This window comes from Ahaetulla prasina, chromosome 14, assembly GCF_028640845.1.
Source record: "Ahaetulla prasina isolate Xishuangbanna chromosome 14, ASM2864084v1, whole genome shotgun sequence".
Taxonomy (NCBI): domain Eukaryota; kingdom Metazoa; phylum Chordata; class Lepidosauria; order Squamata; family Colubridae; genus Ahaetulla; species Ahaetulla prasina.
The window spans coordinates 17,354,258-17,367,076 of record NC_080552.1 but is presented as its reverse complement, the minus strand read 5'-3'; the positions used below and the strand labels follow the sequence as shown (position 1 = coordinate 17,367,076).

General features: G+C 48.0%; 1 protein-coding gene across 5 annotated transcripts in view; it reads right to left on the bottom strand.

Annotated features, from left to right (window-relative positions):
* Window positions 1-12,819, bottom strand: part of VWA3A (von Willebrand factor A domain containing 3A) — a 56,063-nt gene that overhangs the window by 38,199 nt on the left and 5,045 nt on the right. For 4 of the 5 annotated variants that reach the window (XR_009152091.1, XR_009152090.1, XM_058157267.1 and 1 more), the window contains exons 6-14: window positions 10,626-10,724; window positions 8,950-9,056; window positions 6,925-7,050; window positions 6,160-6,268; window positions 4,552-4,617; window positions 3,217-3,342; window positions 2,901-3,039; window positions 2,177-2,280; window positions 624-704 (exon numbers count right to left, since the gene is read on the bottom strand). Coding sequence is in view for 3 of the 5 variants with exons in the window: in XM_058157267.1 (XP_058013250.1) it covers window positions 624-704; window positions 2,177-2,280; window positions 2,901-3,039; window positions 3,217-3,342; window positions 4,552-4,617; window positions 6,160-6,268; window positions 6,925-7,050; window positions 8,950-9,056; window positions 10,626-10,724 (957 nt within the window). In the remaining 2 variants the exon portion in view is untranslated. The remainder of the gene's footprint in view (window positions 1-623; window positions 705-2,176; window positions 2,281-2,900; window positions 3,040-3,216; window positions 3,343-4,551; window positions 4,618-6,159; window positions 6,269-6,924; window positions 7,051-8,949; window positions 9,057-10,625; window positions 10,725-12,819) is intronic. The other variant, XM_058157265.1, reaches the window with a different exon arrangement.

Sequence of the window (12,819 nt, the reverse complement as noted above, 5' to 3'; positions counted from 1 at the left end):
AAATAAGTTCGATTTCATTGAGGGCCACATCAGGGTTGTGCTTGACCTCGGGGGGTGGGGCGTCAGGGGGTGGCATGGCCGGCTCGATGTCACTTGTATCACGGCGCCTGTGGCAGCCCGAGCGCTCTGCCAGAGAAAACGGGCTCCAGAGCTCCGTTTCGCTGCCAGACAGAGGCACCACGGGCCAGTCTTTTGCTGTTTCCAGGGTGGCCCCATGGGCCAGATTGTCAGGGTCCCAAGTTACACCCCCAACAAAAGAAAACTTCGAGGCTTGAGTTTCCTCAAAGTTCCATTTTATTAGAGATATCATATTGGCACATCTGGGAAAACCCGAATCTGAGAGTTTCCAGGTTTTCCCAACCTATAGAAAAGTCCAAGTCCCTTCCCCCTGCACCCGCATGTCCATTATGTGGCCCAATCAAAGCGCCATCCCAACTAGAGATGCCTCCCAGTTCCAGCTGCCCAGGTGCAGGGCAAGATGTCCTTGACTCTCTGAGAAAGGAATGTTATTATGACTACATATCATCCCACCTCGGTTTTCCCACAGCAGTAAATGTGGCAGGCCTGAAGGCCCAATGCAAAAGATGGCTGCCAATTTATTGGATGATGTGCAATTTATTCACCTGGTAATTGTATAATATCGGAGGGTCGACGTGAACATTTTTCACGGTCCCATTGTGCCATTCAAACTGCATCATGGCTTTCTGAAAAAGAAGAGGACGGCACAACATCAGCACAAAACACATTACGGGTTGTCCTCAACTTATGACTGCAATTGAGCCCAATGATTCTGTTGCTAAGTGAAACATTTTTATGAATTTTCTGGCCACGGTTGGTAAGCGAATCGCTGAAAGGGTTCCGTCAGAAACACGGTTGTTACATTTTCCCCCTTGACCTTGCTTTGCAGAAGGTCACAAAAGGGGGAATCGCATGACCCCGGGACACTGCAACCGTCATAAATATGAATCAGTTGGCAAGCATCCGAATTTTGCTCACGATGACACCACAGGGATGTTGCAACAGTCATAAATGTGAAAAACAGTCGTGTCCCTTTTTTTCAATCCTGTGGTAACTTACTATTAGCTGGATTCATGGGGCTGTATCCAGGGGTGGGGCTGCTGAGGGTTCGCAGGGGTTTGGGAGAACCTCTAGCTAAGATTCTGTGCAGTTTGGAGAACCAAACTGGTTGGAGTTACTTACGGGACCGTCTGCTGCCACCGATTGCCTCTCACCAACCCGTGCGCTCTCACAGGGAAGGACTCCTCAGGATGCCGTCGGCCAGGCAGTGCCGACTGGCGACACCCAGGGGAAGGGCCTTTTCTGTGGGGGCTCCCACCCTCTGGAACGAACTTCCCCCAGGACTTCACCAACTTCCTGACCTTCGAACCTTTCGCCGCGAGCTTAAGACACATCTCTTTATTTGCGCAGGAGTGGACTAGAATTTTAAATTTTGAATTTGGTTTTAATTGGGGTTTTTTATTACTTTTATTGATATTTTAAATATTCGGCCTTATTTAATAAGTTTTTTAATTGATGTTTTATTCTGTATTTATATGTATGTTTTTTATCTGGCTGTAAACCGCCCTGAGTCCTTCGGGAGATAGGGCGGTATAAAAATGTGAATAAATAAATAAATAAATAAATAAAAACCCCAAATCCCACTCCTGGCTGGACCCGCTCACACACCCCCTCCCAGGAGTCCCCACACGGCCTGTTTTGGATGCAGGTAAGTGAAGGATGCACGCAGAGGCTCAGGAAGGGTGAAAAACGGGCCTACCGGAAGTTTGGGAAGGCCGGAAATGGGCCCATTTCTGGCCTCCAGAGGGCCTCCGGAGCCTGAGGAGGCCATTTTTGCCCTCCCAGATGCTCAAGGAAAGCCTCCGGAGTCCGGGGAGGGCAAAAACACCCCCCCTCGCCATGGTGCAGGAGGCCGACTAGGCCACGCCCACCATGGCCACGCCCACCCAGCAACCGGGCAGAGAACCCTTTGCTAAAATTTTTGAAGCCCCCACCCCTGGCTGTATCCATCTGTTCTGGATGACAAATTTACTATCAAACCCGCCAACATTTAGTGGATGGTTATCTTCTTGGATTCCCTGCTGACTCATCGCAGGAACGAGCGGCTCCCACCATCCCTTGACAAGCAAACCAAATCAGTTCCCCTTTTTAGACTCACCCCATGCAGAGTGGACGAGACCGTTTTCCGAAGGACCGGCACAAATTCTTCCACGGGCGAGAAAGCGTTGGGTGCTAAGACTTGGTAAAGGCTGAGTTTCTTGGCTGCAGGAAGGCAAAAGAAGAAGAAATCCCCCGAGTCCAGCAACTTGTTGGGTCTATGCCCACCGAGCCGGGCCTGCTGCCAGAAAGTGACTTGGACAGTGAGGGGGAAGGGCTGTCAGGACTTACCTTGGGCGCACCGGCTTCCCTGGCTCAGCTCCAGGAGCCAGAGGCAGGCCAGGTGGAAGAGATAACGAGGCCTCCGTCCCCTGACTCTTCCCCCCCAGGCCACGCCTCCAGACCCAACTGATGGCAATCAGGCTTGGTTGGACCCTAGGTTTCGTAGGCAGGAGAGGAGGGAACAACAGAAGCAGGGGTGGGGCAGGCCTAGGAAGTGCTGAGTCATGGAGCCACACCCTACAGAATATAAAAGGCAGCGAGAGCTGCTGTGTCTTTTTATAACAGGCAAATCCACTGATTGAGCTGACCTCTGTTCCTGGGTGACTCACCAGCATCGTGGAAAATAACGGAGGCTCTTGGCAGACGCTGGCTATTCTGCTGCCAGAGCTGATAGTGCCGGCTAATTAAGCCATCACTCGGACGGAGGCGAGGGAGGACAGAACACAATTGGTCTGAACGTGTACTGTTTCAGAGGGGAAACCTCGGGGGTCCCGCTGACTCACCTCGCAATCCATTGGTTTTCAACCACTCCGCGGAGGATTTGGCCAAGAAGTTGGGGGTCTGGATTGCAAGGAGGCGTTCATGTTGGAATGGCTTGGACAGGTGTACCAGAGATGACGCTTTAACACGTTCCGTCGAACTCTAAGCAGAGATAAGAGTCAACATGTCCTCTGTAAAAAACAGCGTGTTCTTGTTCCTGTTGAATAGTCATTTTTAATTAAAGGGAGGGCTGCCGCCACCAAGGTGCAGATGATAGGATTTCCTAGCCCTGGGCTACAGGCACCCAAATGAAGCCTTTGGAAGGAATCGGCGACTTACGTTTGTCACTAAATTGAAAAGCGAGTCACCCATCTTGCCCTCGTAGATCTCGTTCACGATCTTGAGCAAGCTGTCGGCTTTCTGCCGCTCGGAAAAAACCAGGTGAATATCCGTGCTGTTACAACTCTGATTAGACGATGCCAAATAGAGAGAGAGAGAGGGAGAGAGGGAAAGAGAGGGAGGGAGAGAGGAAAGGAGGGAAAGAGAGAGAGAGGGAGGGAGAGAGAGGGAGGGAGGGAGAGAGGAAGGTAGGAAAGAGGGAGAGAGGGTGAGAGGGAGGGAGAGAGGGAGGAGAGAGGAGGGAGAGAGGGAGGGAGAGAGAGAAAGAGAGGAGGAGAGAGAGGGAGGGAAAGAGGAGGAGAGAGGGTGGGAGGGAGGGAGAGAGGGAGGGGGAGAGAGAGAGGAAGGGAGAGTAATGGAGGGAAGGAGAGAGGGAGGGAAAGAGGGAGAGAAGGAGGGAGAGAGAGGAAGGTAGGGAAAGAGGGAGAGAGGGAGGGAGGGAGAGAGGGAGGGGGAGAGAGAGGGAGGGAGAAAAATGGAGGGAAGGAGAGAGAGGGAGAGAGGGAGGGAGAGAGAGAGGAAGGTAGGGAAAGAGGGAGAGAGGGTGGGAGAAAGAGAGGGAGGGGGGAGAGAGAGAGACAGAGAGAGAGAGAAAGAGAGAGGGACAGAGGGACAGAGATATTACAGGTAGCCCTTAATTTATGACCACAATTGAGCTCAAAAGTGATGTTGGTAAGTGGGAAATTTCTTAAGTGAGTTTTGCCTCGTTTTACGGCTTTTCTTGCCACAGTTGTTCAGTCAATCACTGCAGTTGAAAAAAGCAACCCGGTTGTTAAGTGAATCTGGCTTTCCCGTGGGATGCAAAAGGGGATCATCTGACCCCTGGGACGCTGCAACCGTCATAAGTATGAATCAGTTGCCAGGCATCTGAATTTTGAACCCATGACCACGGGGGAGGCTGCAACAGTCAGAAGGGTGAAAAGGGTGGTCATAAGTCACTTTTTTCCAGTGCCGTTGTAACTTCAAACGGTCGTTAAACGAACCATTGTATAATCGAGGACTACCTGTATCGTCTTTCCTTCCAGACACTTAAAAAAAAAAAAATCAAAATTCAGACATATTTGGAAAAGTTGAGAGCCCACAGGCAGTCCTAGGGGTTAAGAACAGGGGTGGGTTTCAAAACCCGTCGCTACCAGTTCACTCCTGGGTGTGCGGAGCCTCCCGCCACGGCTGCTACAGGTTCGTCTGAACCGGTGTGAGACGGTAGCAACCCACCACTGGTTAAGACAGCACATCCCTGCTTGAAAGTAACGCACCTGAAGTCGTAAAGCTTACCTCCATTTTTCCCGAGTAGCAATGGTAACGGCCTCTCACCTCTTCTGCTAAACTTTTGACAACAGCCTGAAAATGAATAAAATTCAAGGGAAGTCAATGGCTGTTTTCCCTCTGGGCAATAATTCTGTTTTATAAAGTGCAAAAATCCATGGTTCCACCCCAGAAACAAAGAAACGACAGGAAAGGAAATTGTGGTCGGAAAAATTACCTTTTTCTGTCTTTTGCCAAGGACTTACGACCACAAAGGAGCCCAGCATTTCTGTTGCTAAGCGAGACAGTTGGCTAAGTGAGTTTTGCCCCACCTTACGGCCTTTCTTGCCGTAGTTGTTAAGTGAATCACCGCAACTTAGTTAAGTTAGTAACCCGGTCGTTAAGTGAATCTGGCTTCCCACATGGACTCTGCTTGTCAGAAGGGTCACAAAAGGGGCACTGCAACCATCATAAATGTGAGTCAGTTGCCAAGCGCCTGGATTTTGATCACATGATCGTCGGGGCTGCTGCAGTGGTCGTAAGTGTGAGACACGGTCGTTTTTTCTTCTTTGAAGACGTTTCACTTCTCATCCAAGAAGCTTCTTCAGCTCTGACTGGATGGTGGGGAAGGGAAGGATTTATATTCCTTGCAGGCAGCTGGTCATCTGCATCCTTTTAGAGGGTCGTTGCAGCACTTGGAGGTTTATTTGTGTCCTCACCACTCACCTATACAGCAAATAGTTCCTATATAGTCTGCCATTTTTCCTCTGGAAATCCATTCCTACTCCCACACCATTCCAAGGGTATTCATCCCAAATTGTACAGCTAAAATGTCGGTAGAGATTCGCCGTCATCCAGGTCATGGTTGTCCGAAAGGTGGTTTTCCAGGAGGCAACTGGACTTTCTTGTTTTTTTCTTTTTTGAAGACGTTTCACTTCTCATCCAAGAAGCTTCTTCAGCTCTGACTGGATGGTGGGGAAGGGAAGGATTTATATTCCTTGCAGGCAGCTGGTCATCTGCATCCTTTTTAGAGGGTCATTGAGACCACTTGGAGTTTTGTCTATGTCCTCACCACTCGCCTGAGCGGTGCAAATGGATGTGGAACTTTCTTGGCACTCAAAGATAAACCTCCAAGTGGCCTCAGCGACTCTCTAAAAGGATGCAGATGACCAGCTGTCTGCAAGGGAAATAAATCAGTAGTGAAATCCAATTTTTTTTACTACCGGTTCTGTGGGTATGGCTTGGTGGGCGCGGTGTGGCTTGGTGGGCATGGCTTGGTGGTGTGGCAGGGGAAGGATACTACAAAATCTCCATTCCCACCCCACTCCAGGGGAATGACATTGCAAAATCTCCATTCCCACCCCACTCTGGCACCAGGCAGAGGTGGTATTTGCTGGTTCTCTGAACTACTCAAAATTTTTGCTACCGGTTCTCCAAACTGCTCAAAATTTCCTGCTGGATTTCACCCCTGGAATAAATTCTTCCATTCCCCACCATTCAGCCAGAGCCGAAGAAGCTTCTTGGATAAGAAGCAAAACATCTTCAAAGAAGAAAAAGAAAGAAAGTCCAGTTGCCTCCTGAAAAAGCACCTTTGGGACCTCTGAGCTATGCTCCCCTTCCCACAACCCGGAGACTCACCGGAGGTGCCTCGCTGCTGCAGTTGTATGCCACGGTGTGAACCAGCAAACGTCTTCCAGCCGAGCACTGTTGGATGTAATCCGACAAAATTTCTGGAGCTTGGTCCGGACTGTTTCGGAAAACAAGAAAGGAGAAAGGGATGGGTTAGGAGCAGAGGTGAAATGTAAAATTTGTTACTACCTGTTCTGTGGACATGGCTTGGTGGGGGTGGGTGGGGTAATGTGACTGGCTGGGCGTGGCCACCTTTTTTTTACTTTTAAAAGCATTTTTTCTTTTAGGTTGTAGAAAAAATGCTTTTAAAAGGCTCTGATGATCCTAGCTGAGCCACATTATCGTCAGAGACTTTTTTTTTTACTTTTAAAAGCATTTTTTCGGCCGAAGAAAAATTGCTTTTAAAAGTTAAAAAAAACCCTCTGATGATCGCACCGCTCAGCTGGGTGGCGGGGGAGGGGGGCAGAGGAATTTTTGCTACCGGTTTTCCGAACCACCTGTCGCCATCACTACTGGATCGGGCGATCCGGTCCAAACCGGGAGCATTTCACTCCTGCCTCCAAGGTCCCTTCCAACTCTGTTATTCTACGTATTCTATGTAACTTAACAGCCACGGTGATCCATTTAACAAATGTAGCAATAAAAGGAGATAAAACCCATCTAACAACTATCTGGCGCAGCAGCAGAAATTTGGGGCTCAATTCTGGTCGTAAGTCGAGGACTACCTGCACTTTTAAACCAAAGCCAACATTCGCCTTTCAACAGGGGACCTACCAGCTTCCTACTATGATCGCCAGCGAATCCAGTTCTCTCATCTCCAGGACTTTCTTTAAAGCTTTTAGCAAATTACAGCCTCTGGTGGGTTCCAGCTCCTGGACCCACTGCCTGGCTTCATTTAATCTAGGGAATTTAAAAAAAAGAAGAAGAAGGAAAGTAAATTTTACTGCACGCCAGTTTAGACAAAAGCCTGGAGTTCTACAATTAAGCAATTAAACTGTGTTTTCCCAAGTTGAGTTTAATGATAATAGCGATGTGCCTATCGACAAAGCACATCTCAAAAAACCAATTCCAAACAATTAACACACTGAAAGTCAACCACTAATGCGGCTAGCGAATGCAAAGATCAACCAGTAAATGACAACATTGGCATGATAAAATTAGGCGATAAAATTGTGGCAGAATAATGACAACAGAAGTTCACTTCTGCTAAAAGTGACTCCTGCAAGCATGCGCCAGTATCAATAACAATGCAATCAATATGGAATTTCAAAAAGGAAAAGAGAGGACCTCCGCTTCTAGCAAAATCTGAAATTTTAGACAAATAGCACTCTTTCCACATGTCATCCTTAGTGAAGCGTGCAAACCAGTGTCTGCATTTCCTGCGTCGGATGAGGAGAGCAGATCTTTCTCCTTCTGTCCTGGCCACTTTTTACAGAGGCACAATGGAGAGTATTTTAACAAACCGCATCACTGTTTGGTTTGGTGGCAGCAGTGCCTCAGACAGAAAGTCCATACAGAGAGTGGTGAGGAAAGTGGAGAAGATTATAGGAAGCTCGCTGCCCATTATTCATGATGTGTTCTGACCTGGGCTTCCCCAGCAGCACAAAGCCGAGTCTTCATCCCGATAAACCCCTTTTATTTAATTTATAGTGAATTCCTCTCCAGCAAAGTCTTTCCTCCCCAACAGTCTTTCAAGATAGTTCACAATTACCGACCTTTATCAGGCTTGGAGAGTGGCCATCTATTGTGGTCATCTTTCAGATGCCGCAATACTTGGCAAGAATGCAGTAATTAACTAATTGTCTCCTGCAAACTCCATTCCCTTTTAGTTCCTCTTTTATTCCTTCTGGGAAGGGCCATTCATCGTTCACCTGTGGCCTTATTCCCAAGTCAACTCTTGTTCTTTAGCTGTTCCCTTCATCTGGCAACTCTGCACATGCAAAAATTGGGAACAGGCTCCAGTTGTTTGTCTGCCTCACTGATTTCTGACTCCAAAGGCAGCTGATAACTGGCATCAGGCTCTGGCTCCCTCTCTGCCTCCAACGCAGAGCTCTCATCAAAGCCTTCCCCAGACTCCAGGACTGGCTCAGGTTCCTCCCCAACTCCTCACTGTCCGAATCTGTTGCCAGATCCGCTGGCCACTGGCAAGCCACAACATGATGCTGCTTATAAGCGCTATGTGTTTAGAGCTCAAAGCATCGTTAGAGACCCCACACACCCACTTAAGGGTCTGTTCCTGTTGCTCCCCTCTGGGAGGAGGTTTCGAAGAATTTCTAGCAGGACTACCAGATTCTGTAACAGCTTTGTTCCCTATGCCATCTGTCTGGTAAATTCGCAAGATTCGTTTCTCTTGCCATGTACATTTATACATCCGGAGTAGACTGTGTTTTTTCTCTGCATCATATAATATATGTGGGTATGTGCATAATTTTATTATTTTGTAGTGTGTATTGGTAGAGGTGACCCTTTGAAAGCTGTACGCAATGGAATTTCCCTGTAATATTTATTTATTCAAGCGGGACTGGCTTAAAAGTTTTATTAAATTTTAATTGGGGTTATTTATATTTTAAGGTTGTTAAATTGTTTTAAATTTCGGCCACCCTGTAATAAGTTTTGTTTTAATCTTGTTTTAATGTGTATATTGTGGATTTTTATTTGGCTGTACACCGCCCTGAGTCCTTCGGGAGAAGGGCGGTATAAAAATCGAATAAAATAAATAAATAAATAAATAAAATAAATAATATATGCCGATTAGTGTACATTCAAAGTGACAAAGCAGTTCTAAATTCTGAGCCTTACCGGTCCCCACTGACTGTGCGTGGTTCCTCCCACAGGGCTGAGGTCTCACTTCCAAAGGAAATAAAGTAGAGATTTTTCATGTAATGCAGCTGTTCGTTAATTAATGCCTGGGAGGAAAATAATCACAGTTCAGGTTGATTTGAATCGACTGGCAGCCCTGGCAGCCATCTTTCGCAATGGGCCTTCAGGCCTGTCAGATTTAGTGCTGTGGGAAAACGGGAGGGGGGGATTGTATGGAGCCGGTGTGATATGTAGTCATAATAACATTTCTTTCTCAAAGAATCAAGGACATCTTGCCCTGCACCTGGAGGGGTGTAAATGGGAGGCATCTCCAGCTGGGGCAGTGCTTTGATTGGGCCACGTGATGGACATGTGGGTACTGGGCAGGGACTTGGACTTTTCTACGGGTGGGGAAAACCTGGAAGCTTTCAGATTCGGGTTTTCCCAGATGTGCCAATATGACATCTCTCATAAAATGGAACTTTGAAGAACTTCAAGCCTCGGAGTCTTCTTTCATTGTGGGTGTTACTTGGGACCCTGACATCGACCCCACCAAAGACAAGGAGAGCCAACTCTTATCACATACGCATTATTCCCCTCCACACGGTTGCCCATAACTCAGCAATGCAATATTGAATGCACCAGCCGTCTATGAGGGTGTCGTGTCCCACTCCTCCGCTGACGGCCGGGTCAGGGAAATCCGAATCAGGCGTGCCTCTGCAGCTCTGCCAAAGTCCTAGCAAAGTCCTCAGGGCAGGCAGGAGACCAGAAAGTGACTTCAGCAAGATATGTTTAGACTTTGCCTGACTCAGAGAATGCCAGAAAGCAGGTCCTTTATATAGGCCATGGGGTGTGGCTCCATGACTCAGCACTTATCCAGGCCTGCCCTCCTTCCTTCTGTTGCCTCCGCCTATCAAGTCTTCTGACGCGAGGGTCACTTCAGTCGGCAGCTGTTGGTAATTGACCTTCCTCAGGCTCACATGCTGTGGAGGAGGGGGAGGGGTCTAGTTGCTCCGTTTGCCTGGGCATGGAGCCAGAGCTGGGGGCTGGAGGTACTTCTTCCTCCTCAGCCTGTCTGGGCATGGAGCCAGAGCTGGGGGCTGGAGGTACTTCTTCCTCCTCAGCCTGTCTGGGCATGGAGCCAGGGCTGGGGCCGGGAGGCATACTAGGACATTCCTCCGTGTTCGGAAGCAGATAAGAAGGCCCCGGCTGTGGTGAGATCGGACGAGACACAACAGAGGGAATGGTTTCCCTCATCAAATGAAGCCATGATAGCGTGACCTGAGCTTTGTTTAATACAGGGAGGCCTTGACGTTCATTTGGCTGACCGTTCAAAGTGACAACGGGAATGAAAAAAAAGTGACCTCATGATCAGTTTTCACACTTACGACCATTGCAGCATTTTCATGGTCACGTGATTAGAATTTGGACGCTTGGCAACGGGTTCATATTTATAACGGGTGCAGTGTCCCCGGGGACGCCTTCTGCGACCTTCTGGCAAGTCAAGTCCACGTAGAAGCCAGGTTCACTTAACAACCGGGTTACTAACTGAATAATTGCCAGGGATTCCCTTAACAAATGTGGCAAGTAGAGTCGTAAAAGGGGGCAACATTCACAGAACAGCCGCCATGCGTAGCAATGGCTCGGCTGTCGTCGTAAGCCGAGGACTGCCTTACCAAGAGATCTATTTGGAGTCCTTGCAATCCGGATCCATAACCTACACTGGATGTTTCAATCAAAACTCCAAGTTTGTTTCCTTGAATAACACCAAAGATCTGGAATGGGAGGAGAAAAAAAAATAGAAAGAAATGGAAAGAGCTTAGAACATCATTCTAAGTATGTATGTATGTATGTAAGTATTCATTCATTCATTCATTTCATATGGAATTAGAATCTTTATGATGTTGCACAGTGAGTCACTCAGAGAATTTCATAGAATAGAATTTCATAGAATAGAATTTCATAGAATAGAATAGAATAAAATAGAATAGAATAGAATAGAATAGAATAGAATAGAATAGAATTTTTTAATTGGTCAAGTGTGATTGGATACACAAGGAATTTGTCTTTGGTGCAGATGCCCTCAGCATACATAAAAGACAAGATAACATTCATCAAAAATCATAAGGTACAACACTTAATGATAGTCATAGGGTACAAATAAGCAATCAGGAAACAATATCAATATAAATCGTAAGGATACAATCAACAAAGTTACAGTCATGCCGTCATAAGTGGGAGGAGATGGATGATGAGAACGATGAGAAGATTAATGGTAGTGCAGACTTAGTAAATAGTTTGAACAGTGCTGAGGGAATTATTTGTTTAGCAGAGTGATGGCATTCGGGGAAAAAACTGTTCTTGTGTCTAGTTGTTCTGGTGTGCAGTGCTCTATAGCATCGTTTTGAGGGTAGGAATTGAAGCAGTTTATGTCCAGGATGCGAGGAGTCTGTAAATATTTTCAATTTTGCAAGAGACTTTTTACAATATTACCCACCAACAAACCTCTGGGGCCGCCAGAAGAAAATCCATAAAAATACAGTTTGTTTTACGCTACACTCTAAAAGGAAGATATAAACTCCAATGATTGCATTCTCCTCTATTACAGATATAGTTTAGTTTCAGCCAATATACCTAAATCATCATGTTTGCTTCTGGTTTAGGGTATGGTGTGAATTCTGTTTCGAATATTACTCTGTCTGTGTGTATGAATGTGCATCTGCTTGCAGTAAATAAAGCAGCCAGCCAGGTTCACGGGTTCAATCTTCCCATTCATATCCGCCCAGATTTGCTATTAGAGACATAACAGCAATAGCCCTTAGACCAGTGAGGGCTAACCTTTTTGCCATCGCATGCCAAGAGGAGGGGGGTGTTGCACATATGTGCGCCCACACCCATAATTCTTTGCGCATCGCCACCGCACATGCATGTGCGACCCCCCCTCCTGGCATGCGATAGCCCGGTAGGCCCGTTTTTTTCTCACACCTGGCTCCAGAGCCTCTCTATAGGGAGGGTGAAAACGTCCCCCCCCCCCCGAGGAGGCCCTTCGAAGGCCAGAAACAGCCCATTTGTCGTGTCCCACTCCTCCGCTGACGGCCGGGTCAGGGAAATCCGAATCAGGCGTGCCTCTGCAGCTTTGCCAAAGTCCTAGCAAAGTCCTCAGGGCAGGCAGGAGACCAGAAAGTGACTTCAGCAAGATATGTTTAGACTTTGCCTGACTCAGAGAATGCCAGAAAGCAGATCCTTTATATAGGCCATGGGGTGTGGCTCCATGACTCAGCACTTATCCAGGCCTGCCCCTCCCTTCCTTCTGTTGCCTCCGCCTATCAAGTCTTCTGACGCGAGGGTCACTTCAGTCGGCAGCTGTTGGTAATTGGCATCCTTCAGGCTCACATGCTGTGGAGGAGGGGGAGGGGTCTAGTTGCTCCGTTTGCCTGGGCATGGAGCCAGGGCTGGGGGCTGGAGATACTTCCTCCTCTTCAGCCTGTCTGGGCATGGAGCCAGGGCTGGGGCCGGGAGGCATACTAGAACATTCCTCCGTGTTCGGAAGCAGATAAGAAGGCCCCGGCTGTGGTGAGATTGGGCGAGACACAACACCATTTACCAACTTCTGGTTGGACAGGAAGTAACTTTTTTGCTGTCCCCAGCCTCCAGAGACTCATAGAGAGGCTCTGAAGCCAGGCGAGAGGGAAAAACTGGCCTTCCCCACCACCACCCAGGCCCTCCAGAGACAGGAGACAGTCTGTTTCTCTACTTCTGGTGGGCCCAGAAGGCCTGAAAATCAGCTGGCCGGCATGCACATGCGCCCCGGAGCTGAGTCGCATGTCCACTGATATAGCTACGCGTGCCACCTGTGGCACATGTGCCATA